Source organism: Doryrhamphus excisus, chromosome 2, assembly GCF_030265055.1.
Source record: "Doryrhamphus excisus isolate RoL2022-K1 chromosome 2, RoL_Dexc_1.0, whole genome shotgun sequence".
Lineage (NCBI taxonomy): Eukaryota > Metazoa > Chordata > Actinopteri > Syngnathiformes > Syngnathidae > Doryrhamphus > Doryrhamphus excisus.
In genome coordinates, this window is record NC_080467.1 from 16,354,323 (window position 1) to 16,377,057 (window position 22,735).

General features: G+C 41.7%; 2 protein-coding genes across 2 annotated transcripts in view; both read left to right on the forward strand.

The window, feature by feature from the left end:
* Positions 1-2,586, forward strand: part of ehmt1b (euchromatic histone-lysine N-methyltransferase 1b) — a 29,293-nt gene extending 26,707 nt beyond the window's left edge. Inside the window, exons 25-26 of the mRNA XM_058064155.1 lie at positions 276-451; positions 1,709-2,586. Of these exons, the coding sequence (XP_057920138.1) occupies positions 276-451; positions 1,709-1,898 (366 nt within the window). The 3' untranslated portion in view covers positions 1,899-2,586. The remainder of the gene's footprint in view (positions 1-275; positions 452-1,708) is intronic.
* Positions 2,587-3,858: 1,272 nt separating this feature from the next.
* The window catches only part of cacna1bb (calcium channel, voltage-dependent, N type, alpha 1B subunit, b), a 177,306-nt gene continuing 158,429 nt past the window's right edge, over positions 3,859-22,735 (forward strand). Inside the window, exons 1-7 of the mRNA XM_058052322.1 lie at positions 3,859-3,884; positions 5,416-5,477; positions 7,753-7,859; positions 7,948-8,029; positions 8,650-8,954; positions 13,452-13,558; positions 16,922-17,061. Coding sequence (XP_057908305.1) covers positions 3,864-3,884; positions 5,416-5,477; positions 7,753-7,859; positions 7,948-8,029; positions 8,650-8,954; positions 13,452-13,558; positions 16,922-17,061 — 824 coding nt within the window. The 5' untranslated portion in view covers positions 3,859-3,863. The remainder of the gene's footprint in view (positions 3,885-5,415; positions 5,478-7,752; positions 7,860-7,947; positions 8,030-8,649; positions 8,955-13,451; positions 13,559-16,921; positions 17,062-22,735) is intronic.

Genomic DNA, 22,735 nt, shown 5'->3' on the forward strand with positions numbered 1-22,735 from the left:
GTTGAACGGTGTAAAAGCACACAGAGCTGCCCCACACACATACACAGACACCTGGGTGGGGAGTTAATGCCCCCCGCCCTTTTTTCATTTGGTCTGTGTGTGGCTTTCGGTGAAAGATTTCCGCAAAATGTGTTTAGTGGCCTGCACTTTTACCCAAACTCTTATTTGTTTGCCATCTTTAAAATGTGGGATTTGTCTTTCAGCTCATTTTCACAGCTCATTTTCTCATGCTGTTTGAGCCTTTTCATTATTATTATTTTATCTTTGCCTTCCAGCCACAAGCTCAGTACTGCATCGATGCTCGTTTCTATGGAAACATCAGCCGATTCCTCAACCACATGTGCGAGCCCAACTTGTTTGCCTGCAGAGTGTTTACCACACATCAGGACCTGCGTTTCCCACACATTGCCTTCTTTGCTAGTGAAAACATCAAGGCAGGAGAAGAGCTTGGGTAAGAGGATTTTTTATCTTCATCAATTCATCCCTTATACATCTGGTTGTCTCAGTAGGTTTCAACTTGAAATTTGAAAGAGGAAAAAGGAAGACGCGACGGCCGTAGAAAACCATAGAAAAGTTGTTTATGGCAGTTTTTAACATTATTAGAGCCCTCATTCATTCATTCATTCATTTGCTTTTTCTCACGAGGGTCACGGAGGGTTTCCTCCCACATTCCAAAAACATGCTAGGTTAATTGGCCATTCCAAATTGTCCATAGGTATGAATGTGAGTGTGAATGGTTGTTTGTCTATATGTGCCCTGTGATTGGCTGGCGACCAGTCCAGGGTGTATCCCGCCTCTCGCCTGAAGACAGCTGGGATAGGCTCCAGCACCCCCGCGACCTTTGTGAGGAAAAAACGGTAGAAAATGAATGAATGAATGAATAGACTCACATGTTAGCCTTAGGAGAGTTCCTGGTTGTTGTTACTTCCTGCAGTGGCTGTTGTCTTGTCATTGTAACATTATGACACCTAGTGACGACTGTATTCTCACAGTCGGCTTTCGCCACTTTTAAAATTTCAAAATATTTCAAAATTATTTTTGGTATTTAAAAATATATAAAGACAAGTCATATGTAGTATTCTACATTGGTCAGTAGGTATCAGTAAGGTTACATTGATAAGACACTACCTTACCTTTTATTACCTTAACTTATACGCAGAGTACTGACAGTAGCGCCAAATGATCGCCGGTCATGACATGACATGATTCATCCATCCATTTTCTACCGCCTATCCCAGCTGTCTCCGGGCGAGAGGCGGGGTACACCCTGGACTGGTCACCAGCCAATCACAGAGCACATACAGACAAACAACCATTCACACTCAGATTCATACCTATGGACAATTTGGAGTCAGAGTACCCACACATGCATGGGGAGAACATGCAAACTCCACACAGAGCTGGCTGAGGGTGGAATCGAACTCAGGTCCCCAGCTGTGTGGCCGACGCACTGACCACTCTTACCGCACTAATCGCTGTGCAGCCACTCATAGACATGATACAGTGGGGTGGTATGTTTTGGGCTTCTTACTTTGTGCTTCTTCCCCAAAAACCTAAGAATAAACACATTGAAGGCTACCTAGTTAACCCGTTAGCTTGCTATGCTCAAAGCACAGTGTGATGTAAACAAAGCTAGCAGCTATAAAGTTGAAATAAACATCCCAGTGAATTTACTACACAATAAAATGCCCTTTTTTTTGCTTCTCAGGTTTAACTACGGCAAGCACTTTTGGCAAGTGAAAAGCAAGGTGTTCAGCTGCGAATGCGGTTCCTCCAAGTGCAAGTACTCGTCATCGGCCATGGCGTCACTACAGGCGGACAGCACACCGGAGGACCAGCAGCAGCCCAGCGCCTCGCCTGACACCAGCTCCTCGAACGCTCCCTCAAGCCCTTCTTAGAGATGTCCTCTTCGTCACGCGTACATCACGTCCTGCCACAACGTCCAATAAAGTTTTACAGACTTTGTACTGCATTGACTCATGAAACTTTGACCCTTGGAAAAACACAATCGGACCCCACGGAAGGAGTACTTGCTCCTCTTTGCAGCCATGCTAAACATGACCACCAGGGGGCAGCAAACATCACCGATACAGTAGATTTATTTTTGGGTCATTTGGAGAGGAACCTTTACTTTGAAATTTGTTCCATCGGAACTCCATCGGACAAAATGGAGAAAGAGAAATACATTTTTAATTTGTGATGATCCAATAGAAGGAGGGGTGACTTGAGTGGGATGGACCCTAACTGGAAAAAACGGTGCTCTCATTGTTTTTTTTTTGTTTTTTTTACATGCATACATAACCCTTGTGAACAGTGTAATATAAGAGAATGGTTAGGTTTTTTTAATGTTCATTTTTCTAATCATGCTTCATTGTAGATGTCGCTGGTCCTCATTCATTTGGTTCTGTGATTTTGTCAGCAGGAACCCACGTATCTTTTTAAAACGTCTTTAGTATAAAGCAGTGACTGTAGTGCAAAGTCTTGAAACGAATGGGGATGGAAAAAACAAAAACAACATTTCCATTTTCTTCTGTTACATATTTCTGGACCGGGAACCATGGTTGTCTTTTTCAATAAATTTACTACTAATGCATCTCTTCGCTCTTCACTTGTTGCTCGAATAAAGCAGCAATGTCCACGACTCCTAGTAGGCCTGGGGTGTCCAACCCCCCCCCCCCCAAACAGAAGAGTGCCGGCGCCAATTTATTCTTCAATCACTAAATACTGTAGCATTGAATAACTGTGTTCAAGTTTCAGATTGGGTAGGATGGTTTTGGCCTGCATTTAGAGGTGAAAACAACATGAAAAATTTACTAGGGTAAGTTCATAGTATTTCTACAATATGAAAAGATCCAGTAAAAAAGAAGACCTTAATATATTTTTAACATTATTAGAACCCTCTAGATATGAAATAATACTCATATAGTCACTTTTACACTCATATAACTCACTATAGTTAGCGCAGTACATGTGGGAAAATGTGTTCCAGTGCCAGGGGAGCTGAGCTGCAGGCGGACAGGAAGTGACGGCGGGGGTAAGTAGCCCACTTTAGGGATTATTGTGCCTCATATGAAATAATTCAGGGTGGCACGGAGGTCGAGTGGTTAGCGCACAGACCTCACAGCTAGGAGACCAGAGTTCAATTCCACCCTTGGCCATCACTGTGTGGGGTTTGCATGTTCTCCCCGTGCATGCGTGGGTTTTCTCCGGGTACTCCGGTTTCCTCCCACATTCCAAAAACATGCTAGGTTAATTGCCCACTCCAAATTGTCCATAGGTATGAATGTGAGTGTGAATGGTTGTTTGTCTATATGTGCCCTGTGATTGGCTGTACCCCGCCTCTTGCCCGAAGACAGCTGGGATAGGCTCCAGCACCCCCGCGACCCTCGTGGCGGTAGAAAATGAATGAATGAATGAAATCATTCAAGCCTGCAATAAAAGCCTGTTCTTCCCCTGATCAAGCCTGGTGCTTGTGTGTTTATTGACACTTAGTGACCGGTATAGAACACTACATATCACCCCACTTTCTTTAAATGTGTTTTTTTCTTCTTTTTTCTTCTTTTTTTCTTCTTTTTTTTAAATGTGTTTTTTGAATGCCTTATACTCTATTCTACTGCATTGTTGAGCTGAGCCGTAGGCCACACCCTCTGCCCGGGTGTACCTGGTCTGGGTGTGTCTCCCAGCTGGAAGGGAGTGGATTGATTGCAACAGCTGGGGGTGATCAGGCAATTAGGGGAGCTTGGGACACTTAAGACAGAGGACGGTGCGGAAAGAGTGAAGGAATGTTGCATTGGCTGGATGTGGAAGAGGAGACTGCAGGATCAAACTTGGAAATGGAAATGGAAATGGAAATGGAAATGGAAATGGAAATGGAAATGGAAATGGTAATGGTAATGTTAATGGTAATGGTTTTATTTCATTTGAACGTACATCAGATTACAATTGAGTGCATCACATAATCAGTTCACAGTTCCACATGTCCAAAAGGAGTAGGAAGAAGCAACGCTTATTAAATCCTACCCCTCCATCTGGTACTTTTACAATCAGTAACTGTTACATTTGTTCACTTCCTGCTTTCCATAATACAGTTTAAGGTTGTTTTTTTAAATAATGTACCTCATACCGAAGTACGAGGTGATATGACCATCCAATGACATAATGTGTACCATAGTAAGTGTCAATATAGTGATATATATATAGCACATCATGACTGGTTCAAGACTCTTCATCCTTGTATTTAGCAAACATCAACTGCTTGTATTGTTTCTTGAATTGGCTCATCGTTGTGCATTGTTTGAGGTCCTTACTCAATCCATTCCATAGTTTGATTCCACATACTGAAATGCTATGGCTTTTTAACGTAGTCCTAGCATAGAAGTGTTTCAAATGTACTTCTTCCCTGAGATCATATTTCTCCTCTCTTGTAGAGAAGTATTGGATGACATTTTTAGCTAATTGGTTGTTTTTAGCCTTATGCATTATTTTAGCTGTTTGAAGATGAACTATATCAGCAAGTTGAAGTATTTGTGATTTTAGAAATGAGTTAGTATGTTGTTGTTTCAAGAAGGAGCCGGTGAGCTTGTGGTTAAAAGGTGCAGTTAATGTGTATTTTAAAAATGTATTCAAGTTAGATGTGAATTTGTATTTATGGAAGTGAAAAGTGCTAAAATAATTGTACCATGCTTTAAAATGTATTATGTTGAGGTGGTTTAAATATCTGTATTTTAATGGTTAATTTCTTGTTAATATAATTTTTAATTAGTTTGAATTATTTGATGTTGATGTATATTATATTGTATTGATGATGGTTTCTTGGATTGTTCATGAATTTAAATTTTTCGTGTTTTTAAAGGTGTTTTTTTTTTTTTATATACCTGTTTGGCCTAACAAGTTTTCAAAAGAAAAAGTGGATTCTGGTCATTGAGCAAATACCAGTTCAATGTCCCGAAACAAGTTCCCTTTCAAGTGAGGGGTGGAGGGGGGCACTGAGAAGTGAGGAGCACCTGACATTCATTTAATCATTTTTCATGCTTAAAAATGCTTAATTTAGGCCAAAACAAGTTAGCACGGTTAAGTTCATCCTTTGCAGCTTGGTGAAGAAACAGGAAGCCAATCAGCTCCTTTGCATCGAGATTGTTCTCTTCCTGATTACCACTAAGAAACCGTTAAAAGCCTCCGATAAGAAAATCCAGAAAATGTATCTGATGATTTGATAAGGTCATGTCTGCATAGCTTGACAGGAAGAGGCCTTTCCGCATTCCAAGATGGGAGAAGCTGATTGTGTGTGTGTGTTTATATGGCGCCCTGCCCTTACACTGCAGACATGACTTTATGTGTGTGTGTGTGTGTGTGTTGCAAATTCATTTGAATCCACTCAAAGTGACTTGTTGCATGTTTTCCACCCTGCATGGCCAGCATGAAGAGAATAGTTCCTCACACCTCCAAATGGGTAGAGACGCGATCTACTGTGGTTTACGGTACGTTGGAACTTTGTTTTTAAACAGTATTGTATGCTCATGCTCTAATTTGTACTGTAATTGTAATATACGGAAACTACAAGTTGTGATCACAATAGTTTGTTCTTTTTTTACCAAATTGGGACTCAAATACTCTCCATTAACTTGTTTACTCGCTGCCATAAGCTACATCCAAAAACATGAAACTACTTGTGCCATTTGTATAAATCAATCATTAGTTGGCTCCTCCCCCAATAGTATTAAATACTATTAAAAACATGTAATATTTAATTATCTGTACAACATGACTGGTTCATGTCTGCTTTTTGCTAATTTTGTTATACGAAACAAATTTTTTTAAACGGCTCAATGCAAAATGGACGTCAAGTCGACATTAGTAAGGTAAACTGTCCATCACTCAAATATCATTCCCTTCAAGCAAATATTCTCTCAAAATATAATTGTGACTAACATTACAAATCCATCCATTTCATTTTCTATGCCGCATTTTCTCACTAGGGTATGCTGGAGCCTATCACAGCTGTCTTTGGGAGGCTTGTTGTTACAGATGCCTTAGGTGATGAGTGACTTGAATGAATCAAGTACTCAATTCACCTCAGTGAGTGACTCATAAGTATTCAAGTCGGGAATCAGAATTGAGGTTCCTAATTAATCGCTAATAAACGGTCCAGAATTTTACTGTGGACTGGATGGAAATCAGAGGAAAAACATGAACGTTGGTCACATTTGACCCTAAACGTCAGTCTTTCATTTTGGAATTTGATGACGGAATTGATAAAAATACACAGATATTAAAATGCTGTAGTGTCCAATAGTATACTTCTCTACAGGTGTTACACAATTGCACCAAATTTGACCTGTATCCATTCTGATGGACAATTTTGATGACTTTGGACAAATTCAACTTTGGACTTGATTCGGACTTTAATTTGAAAATACTTAAGATTTTCAGTGAGTGTGAGTAAAATAATTTGGAAAACACAGATCAGGGCTTATGACTTGCAAGGACTCAAATTTCAAGCCAGTGCTTTGGGACTTGACTCGACCTGTTTTGTATGACTTTACTTAAGACTTCATTTGAGACTTTTTGGATGAAAGACTTGAGCCTTTTAAACTTGAAAAACACTGACTCTCTCAAACCTCAATTTTTTTACTGTATTACTGTTTTTACTGTATTTTTACAATGTAAGGAGAAAATGTTGAAATATTGAAAGACAAAAAAAACCCCATGAGTAAATACACCATAAAAATGTTTATTTTTGACACAGGCCTCATCCCCGCCTCCAAAACACTCCTGCTAGCTTGTTGATGATTCACTTTGCCGCACGTTCTGCTTGTGGTACCCAAACAAACCTTTGTGTCTCCCAGAAACGCAACACTATGGTGCATTCGAGGACTACCTAGCATAGTGTGAAATTACTTGAATGCTTGACGAACAAACATTGGTAAAAATGCTGGGTGAAATATCAGTAAGCTGTAGATTTGACTTGTATTTAATTAGAAATTCTAACCAATTTGTGGTGAATTAAATGTGTTTTGTGTGTGTGTGTGGGGTGGGGTGACTATTTTCCTGCATCATGAATGTCTGCATTACTGTAACTTGTATGCGCATTGTCCAAGTACTACGCTATTATGTGAGCAGATACCAAGCTCATCATTAGGCCTCTATATCTTGAAACCATGGCAGCCATCTTTTCCTTGAGGAGGGGTGTTAATTGGTTTCAGAGGGCCCCACTCTACCTTGCCCTGCCCAAAAGTAACAATGCAGCTCCGATAATGTTACACAACTGCACAGGAAAGACGCGTGTGTGTGTGCTGAAAATGGATGGTGGAATATGAATGAGCTGAAACATTGAGTTGCCAAGCGACAGCCTCAAAACTTTCAGGGCTAGTTTATTCATTCATTCATTTTCTACCGCTTTTCCTCACGAGGGTCGCTGGGGGGTGCTGGAGCCTATCCCAGCTGTCTTCGGGCCAGAGGCGGGGTACACACTAGACTGGTCGCCAGCCAATCACAGGGCACATATAGACAAACAACCATTCACACTCACATTCATACCTATGGACAATTTGGAGTCGCTAATTAACCTAGCATGTTTTTGGAATGTGGGAGGAAAACCCACGCATGCACGGGGAGAACATGCAAACTCCACACAGAGATGGCCGAGGGTGGAATTGAACCCTGGTCTCCTAGCTGTGAGGTCTGCGCACTAACCACTCGCCCGCCGTGCCGCGGGCTAGTTTACATTTCTACTTAATGTTCTCTCTCCATCAGCGCTGCGCTCATTCACGTTCAGCTCATGGCGGATGCTGACCCTTGGGGCGGAGTACGAGGACACCTGGGCCCTGTCCCCTACCAGGAGGAGTGGACCCAGACGCCAGGTGAAGGAGGATCCTGGGGGTACGCATGCTGTAGCGCCAGGGGACGCCAATACTACAGAATATGAGACCGTTATACACTTGGATGCAGCGAGCAGAGCGGGGACCGGGGAGGGTCCGGGTCACATGGTCCACCTGCATGAGATGCACACCGACTCAGCTTGGCGTGGCAGGTATAAGGTTTTAATTGCATATCATGTACATGTATGATATGTTTAGGATAAATGATATCAGACATTGTGGTCCGGCATTTTTCCTTCCAACCACCAGTTCAACAGTTCTCTCACTCCGTCAGCAGCCTGCGCGCTCCACTCGCTGATTGGCCCGCTTTGGTCACATGATTTTTTCCTTATTCCACTGAGGGGGACTGGTGGAGCCCTTAGGCCCCCCCACGCAGGGAGTGATCAGACACAATCCACATGACAACTGCTTGCTTGTCACATTGTTGTCTCGCAGCCAGGAAGAAGCTGGACCGACCCAGCCCATCTTTTTTTTTTAATGGGGGGGTTGGGGGGGTAGGAAACAAGCAAAAGAGAACATTTCAACTGGTGTTCTCACGCAGCCACGATGTTCCGACGCGATTCCCCCCCACGCTTCGTTGTTTCTTTTGTTTTTAACTTTGACATTTTGTGCTTTTTTTTTTAAAGCAGGATGAATCAGCACAAAGCGTCACGCGTCCAAGCTGCTAAAACTGCGCTCCGTGGATGAAGATTTGTTTTTGTTGTGATGCGTCTCCTCTCCGTTTCCACTGAAACCGCTTTGGATTTTCCTTGTTGGATCTGTGCGTTCCCAGAATGGCTCATTTCGCTGATGATCTCCCCACCCGCTATGGAGGAGGCGCTGGCGGAGGTGGTGGAGGAGGAGGAGGAGGTGGAGGCGGGCGTGGAGCACCGGGTGCCGGCAGAGGGGGAGCCCGGGGTGGAGGCGCTCCGGGCGGCCAGAGAATGTACAAACAGTCGATGGCCCAGAGAGCCCGGACCATGGCTATATACAACCCGAACCCTGTCAAGCAGAACTGCTTCACTGTCAACCGCTCCCTCTTCATCTTCCGGGAGGACAACCTCATCAGGAAGTATGCCAAACGTATAACAGAGTGGCCATATCCTTTTTGCTTTTGCATGCATGTATACACACACATTTGCGCCATATAAGCCCCAATTGGCCGCAAGTACATGTTGATTACACGTTCGCGCAACACTGGCTGCACCTGTCGCTCCATAGATGCTGTCTGAATCGGACCACACACACCTAAACCTTAATACCCCCCCCCCCCCCCCCCCCCGTAATTAGGTTCTTTGGCAAAATAAAAACAGCAGGCTGTCGCTGTCAAATGATTTGACGTAAAAATAACACGCAGAGTGTGAGTCAGTGTGTGTGTATTTGTGTACACGCAGTGCATTGAATGAAGCACAAACACCGACTTGAAATCTCTCTCCATGGTGCTGAAGTCGCCCACAAGAAGCGCTGCAACAAAACTGCTCACTTATGCCTTTTGTATCAAATCCAACACAACACAGTACAGTACTTCCGTCAGTGTACTTCAATGACAGTACTGTAGTGTGAATCCATTTACTGGAAATTTTCTGTTCACTACTTTCCAACACTAAAGTGTCAGTACAGTCGCGTCAATATGTACAGTATACAGTAATTCCTCGCTTATCGGGGTTAATTATTTTTTAGACCCGAAGTAGAATTTAATTAGAAGTAGAAGTTTTTAATATTACTAGAGCCCTCTAGATGTGAAATAACACCCCTATATTCACCTTTACCCTGAATTGACATCAAGCGCCTATCGCAAACATCACGTGTGCACAGCAAGATTACATACAAGAGACTACAACTATTCCATGGTATCAGTTCATTCATTCATTCATTTTCTACCGCTTTTCCTCACGGGGGTGCTGGAGCCTATCCCAGCTGTCTTCGGGCGAGAGGCATGGTACACCGGTTGCCAGCCAATCACAGGGCACATATAGACAAACAACCATTCACACTCCCATTCATACCTATGGACAATTTGGAGTCGCTAATTAACCTAGCATGTTTTTGGAATGTGGGAGGAAACCGGAGTACCCGGAGAAAACCCACGCAGAGATGGCCGAGGGTGGAATAGAACCCTGGTCTCCTAGCTGTGTGCGCTAACCACTCGACCGCCGTGCTGCCCCATGTTATCAGTGTATGTACTAATACATCACAGCGTTTATATCAAAACATGCAAGTTTTTTTTTTTTTTAGAGGGATTCCTAGTCGAAATAGGTGTATCCCAATGACAGCATTGTTAGCTACCTGAAATTAACTAGTTTTCTTGTGTTATAATGCTTAAGTAAGACTTTTAATTGTGTGTGTGTGTGTGTTGCTGAAAATGTGTTCTGGTGCTAGGGGAACCGAGTGCATAGTGGACAGGAAGTGACGGCGGGGGTTCAGAGTTGAGTTTCAGCATTGTGTGGGTTACACGGACCTCTTGGATGTGTCTTTGTCGTCCCGATTATCCAGGTAGTCGTCAGGCTTGTGTTCTGATGGGTGTTGCGCGGTTCAGGAAGGGCATGTAATTGAACGGAATAAACTCAATAGAACCGGACATCAAGTCTGGTGCTTGTGCGTCTCAAGAAACATTACCGTAACATTACTGACCGTAGAATAGTACATAGTCTACACTCGCTTTCTGAGTTTTTTTAGCCATTTATATGCTTGAAAATGCTTAATTTGAGCAAAAAAAATCATACAATTTGCTTAAATATGCATTATTCATTCATTCATTTTCTACCGCTTATTCTCTTGAGGGTCACGGGGTTGCTGGAGCCTATCCCAGCTGTCTTCGGGCGGGAGGCGGGGTACACCCTGGACTGGTGGCCAGCCAATCACAGGGCACATATACGTAGACAAACAACCATTCACACTCACATTCATACCTATGGACAATTTGGAGTGGCCAATTAACCTAGCATGTTTTTGGAATGTGGGAGGAAACCGGAGTACCCGGAGAAAACCCACACATGCACGGGAAGAACATGCAAACTCCACACAGAGATGGCCGAGGGTGGAATTGAACCCTGGTCCTCCTAGCTGTGAGGTCTGTGCGCTAACCACTAGAGTGCCGTGCCGCCCAAATATGCATTATAATAAGATTTATGAACATGAAATCGAATCCAAAGTTGTGAGGTACAACTGTACTATGTGAGCGTCTAAACTCGCCATTTGGGGGCGGGTTAAGGTCAACATCCAGCTTCTAATGCTACAGTGCATTTTTCCATAATGGTGGTCACCTGCCCAATCTGGACTGGCTACTAAACGAGAGTAGAGAAGCTCTTGCTGATGAGTCTGAGCTGTCACCTCGAGTGAGGATTACCAATGATCTTTCACAGAGCCACGCTGGAAATCATGATCACAACATTTAGCTGCTTCCTGTTCTTCTCTCCTGTTTAATTGTACAAATGCAACCACTTGTTGAACCATTATCACCAATGTTTGGATCACCCGATATATAATACCTGCCAGCTTTGAGCTTTTGTAATAATCCAAAATTAATGCATGTCTTCAATATTGTGTAATATGAGTTTAATGGTGACTATAGGGGTGTTATTTTATGCCTAGACGGCTCTAATAATGTTAAAAACAGGTTTTCTATGCTATAACTATGAAAACACTACATTTATAAATAATGAATCCTACTTGGGGCTGCATGGCGACCGAGTGGTTAGCGCGCAGGCCTCACAGCTAGGGGACCAGAGTTTGATTCCACATTCCAAAAACATGCTAGGTTAATTGGCAACTCCAAATTGTCCACAGGTATGAATGTGAGTGTGAATGGTTGTTTGTCTATATGTGCCCTGTGATTTCCGTTTGAGAAAATAAACCGAATGCAATTGGAATATTTGGGTCCATGTATACGTGGCTACTGCTATATTATTATTCTCAGAAATGTACAACTTTTTTCTTGTTAATTTTATTATAAAAAAAAAATCTCGTAACTTTACAACAGTATTCCCCGAAATCTTCAATGTGTACAATCAATATGGCAGTAATACTCCGTCATATCTCATAATATTACGACTTTAATATTTCAACTCTATACTACTAAACTGCAACTCACAGCTAGGAGACCCGAGTTCAATTCCACCCTCGGCCATCTCTGTGTGGAGTTTGCATGTTCTCCCCGTGCATGCGTGGGTTTTCTCCGGGTACTCCGGTTTCCACCCACATTCCAAAAACATGCTAGGTTAATTGGCGACTCCAAATTGTCCATAGGTAGCGAAATTATTTTTTTCAGATTCAAATGTACAGTATTAACAGTTATCTAACCTTTAACATGAACATTAATGAAACTTAATAATTTGACCCAATTAGCAAGTTAGCATCGTACTCAGTTCCATCTGGGAGCAGCGTCGTAACTTTAACAACATGTTTGATGAGATGCTTTATCTTGACGTGTATTTTCCGTTTTATTCCAAATCATTTCCTGCATTTATTTGTACCCAGCGTCATAAGCCTTTAGCTTCATTGCTAATCCAAAGCAAAACAGGGCGGGGTAACAGGGTAGGGTAACAGTATGGGCGGGGCAAAATCATGTTAATTGTGTCCGGTGTGCACACAGCTTTAAGCTGTCATTTCAACATTAAACTTTGGTATCAAGGTGAAGGCCTCAAACTAGCGGGCCGCGAGTTTGAGACCCCTGATCTACACAATTACATCTATTAAATAGGATTTAATCTCATAAAATATATGGTCATTTTTGGTGATGGCATGGTGTGCATGTAAAATAGTTATTTTAGTCGTATCTCTTGTTACACATGCAGGCAACAATCTAATCAGCTCCAATAGAAGAGCTAGGATATAGAAACAACATTTACTGCAGTTCTACAGTAGTGGATCCCCGCCATCCACAGCCCTAAATATGCATTCTTTTCATACCCTAAATCCTAAAACAATCATGGAACACTTAGGAAAGATACTGTATGTAGTGCTAAAGCATTTTCCTGCTGGAAAATATATCATACCCCCTTGCTAGCTATTTTGGATCAACCTTTTCAATAAAAATGATGAGGTTAAATTCAGCTCCAGCACCCTCTCCTACTCGCTTAGTAACGTGGTATACGTATCTTGGCGTGCGTGAAAGGTCATAAACTTGTTACATCTTTGCATTTCATAATCCCTCAATAGGCGCTTGACCCGCGGGTACTGACCTAGTGAAAATGGATTGCAGAATGAGGCGGCCATTGAAAATAGTCGGCAATGGTCAACCATCTGGAAAGATCACGAGCGCATGTATAGGATGCTTTCTTCCCAGAAAGCCTTCAACCAGAGCATGATGGGAGCTTTCTGCTTTACTGGACGCAAATGTGACGGCATTAGTCATTCTGCAACGTACACACTAGTTCCTCTCTAAAATGCATTGCCCAAACTAAGAGAAATGTATCTACACCATCTTCTCCCACAACACTGGAATGTCTCGGCATGCTTTAAAATTCCAAATGCGATATTATTGGGTGGAGTCCAACCATGACTGAATAATTAATTGACACTCGTCCATATGGTGTACTTAGATTGTGTTTTAATCTTTAATGTTGTAATGAAATGAACTGCTCCTTAACCTTCACACTCCATTTGAATACCTGATCCTGGCTACTATCATCGCCAACTGCATCGTCTTGGCCCTGGAGCAACATCTACCTGCCAGTGACAAGACGCCCATGTCGGAGCGCTTGGTAAGTGGGAGGATCTTCTTCTTCTTATATGGCTTGACCTGCAACTGTACTATCATATATATATATATATATATATATATATATATATCTCATTCAAACCATCTCAGTCTGGCCTCTCTGACTTCATCTCCAAGGCTTCTAACATGTAATGTCCCTCTGATGTACTCCTTCCTGATCCTATCCATCCTGGTCACTCCCAATGTGAACCTCAGCATCCTCAACTCTGCTACCTCCAGTTCGTTTCCTCAGTGGCACTGTCTCAACATGACTGGTCTCACCACAGTTTTGTACTATACTATAAATAAGGAATCCTACCTGTCAGAAATTCACTTATCACTGGAATTAGCCGCAATAAAGGAGGTATTCGCATGTATATACTATGTATATATATATATATATATATATATATATATATATATATATATATATGCATATATACATGTGAATACCTCCTTTATTGCGGCTAATTCATGCTAATTTAGCATGTATATATGTATATATGCATATATATTTATATACATAATGCATATATATGTATATATGTATATACATACATGCATGTATATATGTATATACATACATACATACACACACACACACACACACACACACACACACACACACACACATATATATATATATATATATATATATATATATATATATATATATATATATATATATATGCTAATACCTGTCAGAAATTCACTTATCACTGGAATTAGCCGCAATAAAGGAGGTATTAGCATGTATATATGCATATATACATGCTGTATATATATATATATATATATATATATATATATATATATATATATATTTACATGCTAATACCTGCTTTATTGCGGCTAATTCCAGTGATAAGTGAATTTCTGACAGGTAGGATTCATTATCATGTTTCAGTGTCATTCAATGTCATGACAATTTTTTCTTTTTGTGTTGCGTTCCATCTTACACTGTTGAGCAACGCAATGAAGTTCTAAGAGAAACTAAAGCATGGATAAGATAAGAATCACGAAGGGAAGAAAAGCATGTTGAAGCTTGTTCAGCGTGTTCTTTGAGGGTGTTAACATTGTGTGCGTGTGTGTGCGTGTGTGTGTGTGTGTTACAACACGGAGCCGCAGTGCTGTGTGACTAACTTAATGAAGTCACATTCACCCACCTGCGTATTTAGCACACAAGATGGTACAACAACAAAGACAACAAAGGAGCAGCCGGGACCTGAGAAAGTGAGGCGTGTTGTTTCCTTCACCTCCAGCATGGAATACAACAACACTATTAATTACATCAATGGGTCAGCTAGTATTTATGAAACTATGTCAACAAATACAGAAAATGTACAAAATATTCTTCCTTATTTATTTCCAATGCCACCATCCTTAGAGGTCTCACTATCTAACTCATGCCATTTTTAGATAATTTTTCCATCAATTATGTTATGTAATAGACCAGTCCAGGGTGTACCCCGCCTCTCGCCCCAAGACAGCTGGGATAGGCTCCAGCACCCCCGCGACCCTCGTGAGGAAAAGCGGTAGAAAATTAATGAATGAATCAATGTTATGTAATACATACTGACCGGTCCAGGGTGTACCCAGCCTCTCGCCCAAAGACAGCTGGGATAGGCTCCAGCATACCCCCACACCCCCACGACTCTAGTGAGGATAAGCGGCATAGAAAATGATTGATGAGATTAGCAGTGTGGGCAGATGCTGCCATAGAAAAGGTCAGGTCCCTTTCCAGTAGTTCAGCCTGTCATGCTGCCTTCATGTGATTATGCATGTTGGAGGCTGTAGGAGGACGCAGGGGGTTGGAGCCTGTCTGTCAGGTTGAAGTTAAATGATGGGGGGGGGGGGGGGGGGGACACACGGGGTGGAAGAAGACCCATGTTTTGCTGTACATGGCTTTCATTGAACAGTGGCACTATCGATATTGATGAACATTATAATGGGTTCCATTTGCATTTCTACTTCAATGTCCGCAATACGTGCTTTCCCAGTAACTGTGTTTATAGATTTGTTTTACTTTACTTAGCAGTCCTTGAACACACCTTTAGTGAAGTGCAATGCAATGATGGAACCGTGAAGTTTCTACGACGGGTGTGTGATACTGCAAAAACGATGCAACACCTGTCACCATCTGGCAAGTAGTTATGTTTCTTGAGCTTTTTTTTTGCCAATTTCTGATCAACATTTGCAATAAAAGTGTTGTATAACACATCCAGTTCAAGTACTACTCCCCGCAAATTACAAGCTCACTCATGTCTGGTGTTGCTAATAGCCCTTTTCCACCACAATCAGTAGGTCTACCCGAGTTTTCCACTTTCCCACTACCCATGTTGTGCCAAGATGGCCTGCATCTATGTTACCGCTGTTTGAGTTCCTACACGGTAAATCTAACTAACCACTTTCCCAGTATCTATCCAAAGGGTTTATTCATTTGTATCAACTCTGATACCAACAAAATTAGCAAGTGGGGTTCGGTAGTAGTCCAGAAGTCCTCGGGAGAGCTTGTGAGTTGGGACCAATCACAGGGAAGTTGCCGTGCCTGGAGGCGGGCAGTAGGTGGAATGAATTAAAACAAAATCCAAGAGAATGGTTGGAGATTTTGGAAGATCTAGAAAGCTTTATGTGCAGGGTTATTGTGTGTATCTGCTCTATAGGAGTCCACAATTCAATACAAAGGGTAGAAAATGAGCATAATAGGTCCCCATGGTCTACCCGAGTTTTCCACTTTTCCACTACCCATGTTGTGCCAAGATGGCCTGCATCTATGTTACCGCTGTTTGAGTTCCTACATGTTAAATCTAACTAACCACTTTTCCAGTATCTATCCAAAGGGTTTATTCATTTTTATCAACTCTGATACCAACAAAATTAGCAAGTGGGGTTCGGTAGTAGTCCAGAAGTCCTCGGGAGAGCTTGTGAGTTGGGACCAATCACAGGGAAGTTGCCGTGCCTGGAGGCGGGCAGTGGGTGGAATGAATTAAAAGAAAATCCAAGAGAATGGGTGGAGATTTTGGAAGATCTAGAAAGCTTTATGTGCAGGGTTATTGTGTGTATCTGCTCTATAGGAGTCCACAATTCAATACAAAGGGTAGAAAATGAGCATAATAGGTCCCCTTTAATGGTGTGTATGATTTTGGCACATAATTGAACTGAAATAGTTAAGCTTGAGATAAATGTGACATCATCCCTTTTATCAAATCATCATTTTAATAAATTTTCTGATTGGCTTCCCTCTGTGCACAAATTGTGTTCGAAGGCCATCTTTTTACTCCAAGTTACTTACCCCTTTTTTCTTTCACTTTACGCTTCATTAACTGCTCTCTCACTCCCCCCTCTCTGATTCTCTCTCTCTCCGCAGGATGACACAGAGCCCTACTTTATTGGAATATTCTGCTTTGAGGCGGCCATTAAGATCATCGCCTTGGGCTTTGCATTTCACAAAGGCTCCTACCTCCGCAACGGATGGAATGTAATGGACTTTGTGGTCGTTCTCACCGGGTGAGTCGTTTGCCCGCCGGGTGTCAGCTCCAGAAGGGAATCTTTGGTGTGTGTGTGTGTGTGTGTGTGTGTGTGTGTGTGTGTGTGTGTGCACTGAGAGAGCGGTGTGGTACCACCTTCCTAACATGGTATTCAACAAGTAACATGATATACACAAAGCTTACATGAAATACAAATACATACATTTTGTGACTTCTTGGTTCACTTTTTTTCCTTTTTTGAGTGTCCATTATGCTCCGATAAGAGCCTTGTGGGAAGCTCTCAGGCCGGGTCTTTGGAGACCCGTAATGGCCAGTGTTTCCTATTATCATAAGGAAGTAATGAGAAGGCTACGATAAAGGAGTCGTCAGGTCAATAGTTCCTAGTAATTACCCGTGGGATTCCAATTTAGGCGGCGTTATAGTTTTGTCCCGACAGCAGAACATTGTTATCCACTAAGGGGGCGGGTCAGAGGAAGATCATCTGTAATGAGACTGGACAGCCCCGCCCACTAAAATTGGGCGTTTGGGTGACTTTTTGATGTCAGCTGGTGGATAAAGCTCTAATCAACAAATAAGAACATTAGCATGTACGGGCAATAATGCTATCTGCCCCAATGAATAACAGATTTGAGTATTATTTGGCTTTTATTTGATGTTTTTGCTATGCAAATTTGGAGCGGTCAGACCGGAGCAGGAGGGGATAGAAAAGAAGAAAAAATAAAACCGAGGGGGGAGTGTGGGGACAAGAGACGGACCGCACAAGCACACAAAAACAACAACTGCAATGACAACAGCCCAAAATATGTATTTTTATTAAGTACTGTAATACTGTGATTGTGTTGGCACTGTGTTTGTAGTCAACTCTCAACTGATGGTTGGGACTATTGCTTGCATGTCTGTCGGTTCAAGTGCCTCACAAAATGTCTTGTGAGACTCAAGATCAGAGGCCACCCTCATGCTTAACTTTTATGTCAAGTGGGGCTACGAAAGAAAATGTAACTATTTGGAAAAACACCTCTTAAAGAAGCCGTCTATAAAGCTTTGTCACTAAGGTCAAAGACTCCTCAGATTTAATTAGTGAAAACGATTGCATTATATGACTCTATTATATTATATGTGCATATCGTAGGATCATATTGCGTGCGACTGTTTCCGTGTCTGGTTGGCTAATCATCAAGCAGTGGGTTCCTTCAGATGCCTGCAGGGCGCCAACATTCGAACACACTAAAAGCATTATCCTGCTTTGCGTAAATAAAGGCATTAGTTGTATGAACGCTGATAAACTCGACATCTATTTATTCTTCATCTGATCCAAACCATCAAAATAACCATTGAGGACGCTACGGTAACATTCTGCTTATTCTACAGGCTAATGCGGCTCAGGAAGTAGTCTTGATGATTGCTGGTTCAATCACCGATAACGCTGTAATTTTCAACTTATTTATACAGTTCAATATTCAGTCTTCGACCTCTGATAAAACAATGACTAAATGACACGGCTCAGGAAGTAGCCTTGATGGTTGCTGGTTCAATCATCGTTCTCTCGGTAATTGTTCAACTTATTTATACAGTTGAATATTCATTCTTCCGCCTCTTTTAGTCTGCTAAAAATGACTAAAGTAACTCGTAATTACACCCATCCCAACATGGCAAACACGGCTCAGGAAGTGGCCTTGATGATTGCTTGTTCAATCACCGATAACACTGTAATTATCAACTTATTTATACAGTTCAATATTCAGTCTTCGACCGCTTTTACTCTGCTAAAAAAATTACTAAAGTAACTTGTAACTACACCCATCCCAACATGGCAAACACAGCTCAGGAAGTAGCCTTGATGGTTGCTGGTTCAATCACCGATAACACTGTAATCATTCAACTTATTTACCCAGTTCAATATTCAGTCTTTGACCGCTTTTAGTCTGCTAAAAAATAAATAAAAAAGTAACTAGTAACTACACCCATCCCAACATGGCAAACACAGCTCAGGAAGTAGCCTTGATGGTTGCTGGTTCAATCACCAATCATGCTGTAATCATTCAACTTAAGTCTTCCGCCTCTTTTAGTCTGCTAAAAATGACTAAAGTAACTCGTAATTACACCCATCCCAACATGGCAAACACGGCTCAGGAAGTAGCCTTGATGGTTGCTGGTTCAATCATCGATCATCTCTTTTAGTCTGCTAAAAAAAATGACTAAAGTAACTCATAATTACACCCATACCAACATGGCAAAAAACGGCTCAGGAAGTAGCCTTGATGGTTGCTGGTTCAATCATCAATCTCTCTGTAATCGTTCAACTTATTTATACAGTTGAATATTCAGTCTTCCGTCTCTTTCAGTCTGCTAAAAATGACAAAAGTAAGTAGTAACTACAATCATACCAGCATGGCAAACATGCTTCAGGAAGTAGCCTTGATGGTTGCTGGTTCAATCACAGATCACACTGTAATCTATCAAAGTGTATAAATAAGTTGAATTTCAGTCTTCCGCCTCTTTTAGTCTGCTAAGAATGACTAAAGTAACTAGTAACACACCCACCCCAACATCAAAATATCCAGCTTATTCAGGACATGTAAGCCATCTATCAGGATGTTCCCACAATTTCCATAATGTAGGATATACTGTGTATCATCTCAGTATGTGAATAAATGTCAATACATTTTTAGGATATTTCAGTTTCGTGTCAGCATTTTCAACAGCCTCGTCCTTGGTTGATTAATAATATCTTTAATGAGCACGATAAATGGACATAAAATGAAATGAACACCTGAAGAGAGTGAGCATCTTCTCAGCTATTAAGCCTCTTTGTGCCAGTAGCACCGCTAACAGTTAGCCAGCAGATGCAAATATGATTTGTATATCATGTAGCTTCGCTGGAAGTACTTCCTGTTTCCCAGAGTGCTTTGCTGTACATTTTTTGTAAAAAAAAAAAAAGGTTGGAAAGCACATAGTAGTTAATATTCTGTATTATACTTTGGTTGTGTATTGACTGTTTTCATCTACCTATTGTGTTGCTGTGTGTTTGTAGTTCTTTTGACAGCAGGAGTAGGAATTGTGTGTGACGTGGTGACGCTCCGCTAATATGGTACGTCACACCGGTACACTACACTCGAGTACCTAGTGGTGGCTCAAACGTGACACGACACGACACAATGGCTGACTATTCATGTGGATGGTTGTATATTTAGTACAGTCGGTGTAGCAGGACTAATTTTCTCCTGTTCTGTCAAATGTAGAAAAACAGCATTTAAGTCTCGGCACACCATTGCTGACACAACTGGATACAAATTAACGATTATATTGTGTCTGTGTTTGGTTGCCTGGCAACCTCGGTAGATAATGTATCTCACTGCTTTGTTTGTGTGTGTGTGTGTGTGTGTGTGAAAGTCCCTGCACACTTTGCTTTGTGCTTGACACGGTCCTGTGGGATCGGGTGTTGTGGGTCAAAGGTAGTCGGAGTGAGCCCACGTCAAAGTGAAATCAATCACACGGCCACGTCAAGAGGTGTTCTCATCGCGAGCTCTGATCCCAGGAGCCCCCCCCCCTACACCCCCCCCCCCCCCCAAACCCCCACTGATGTCAAACAATAAAAGATGGAAAAGTCATTTAACCATGTCATAAGACATTCAGCACCACGACAGTGCCGTAACACAGATTTTATTTCAAAATTGTTAGTGGTAGGTGAAATGGGAATTTGATGGTTGTAATTCTAACATGATTTAAGTATCGCGATGATCTTGGATCGCGTTCCTGATTAATAATTTAACCCTGGATATTGAGAAAAAAAAGGAACACAAAATAATAATATAAACAAACTAAATGATATAAACACGTTTTTTAGTGTACCTGTGATATGAACAGTAATTGCATTCTGTAAAAATTGCAGTGCAAGTCATGATTGATGTGTGGCTAACAAAATACGGAAATTGGATAACAATCGTTAACGTTCATGTCTGCTGACGTCACACTCATTACTTAGAGTGGGAAGCACCTTGAGCGCCTTCTGTTTTCATTGTAACACACATTAGCTGCAAAGTAATGGGGGACCTAGGCCTTCTTCCAATTGGACCGGTCCCCAGGGTGGTGTTCAGGAGGCATTCCGACCAAAGCCACCTCATCTAGCTCCTCTCAATGCGAAGTTTTACCCGCCATCAATATAGATTGGCCTAATTAATATTAAGGGACTTGGTAGGTACTCCTCTACAGGCTCAGGAAGTAGCCTTGATGGTTGCTGGTTCAATCACCGATCATGCTGTAATCATTCAACTTAATTCTTCCGCCTCTTTTACTCTGCTAAAATTGACTAAAGTAACTCATAATTACACCCATCCCAACATGGCAAACATGGCTAAGGAAGTAGCCTTGATGGTTGCTGGTTCAATCACCGATAACACTGTAATTTCCAATTTATTTATACAGTTCAATATTCAGTCTTCGACCGCTTTTAGTCTGCTAAAAAAACGACTAAAGTAACTCGTAATTACACCCATCCCAACATGGCAAACACGGCTTAGGAAGTAGCCTTGATGGTTGCTGGTTCAATCACCGATAACACTGTAATCATTCAACTTATTTATAGAGTTCAATATTCAGTCTTCGACCGCTTTTAGTCTGCTAAAAAAATTACTAAAGTAACTTGTAACTACACCCATCCCAACATGGCAAACACGGCTCAGGAAGTAGCCTTGATGGTTGCTGGTTCAATCACCAATCATCTCATTTAGTCTGCTAAAAAAATGACTAAAGTAACTCGTATCTACACCCATTCCAAAATAGCAAACACAGCTCAGGAAGTAGCCTTGATGGTTGCTGGTTCAATCACCGATCATGCTGTAATCATTCAACTTAAGTCTTCCGCCTCTTTTAGTCTGCTAAAAATGACTAAAGTAACTCGTAATTACACCCATCCCAACATGGCAAACACGGCTCAGGAAGTAGCCTTGATGGTTGCTGGTTCAATCATCAATCTCTCTGTAATCGTTCAACTAATTTTGTGTGTGTGTGTGTGTGTGTGTGTGTGTGTGTGTGTGTGTCCCTGCGCACTCAACCCTTTTCCAGTTGAGAACCATGAGCTCGGATCCAATGATCCCGGCCGCTTCACACTCTGTTTCAAACCGATCAACAACAACATCATCTGCAAAAAGCAGAGACCCAATCCTGCAGCCACCAAACCGGAACCCCTCCACGCCCTGGTTGTACCTGGAATCCTGTTCGTACAATCAACAGGATTGCTGACAAAGGGCGGAGTCCAACCCTCACCAGAGTTGGGTCGGACTTATTGTGAACCAAACTTTGACACCAATCATAGAAGGAAATGACAAATTTCCTCGAGGAATACAGTCAGTCTAAAAATCACATGGTGTCCAATCATCACGGTTGTTATCGCTGATATGAATGTTTTGTGGGTAAGCTGTTTTCTTTGCCACTACTTTTCATGAACATACCATTGTACACTTATTATATTTACATGTGTCAGTGATCAAACACTGCAAAAATAATTTCGAGTTCACTTCAACTATAGTTTCCAAGAAGTTTTGAGTCAAAATAGAGCTGGTGCTTTTGCATACATTTCCTATCTGAAAGAATGTTTGCACATAAAATGTTTGCAAAAATCTCTCTCGGAAATTTCATGAACGATAGGAGAAATTGACTTTTGCATCAGAGTTTCTTGGAAACTACAAAGCAGATAA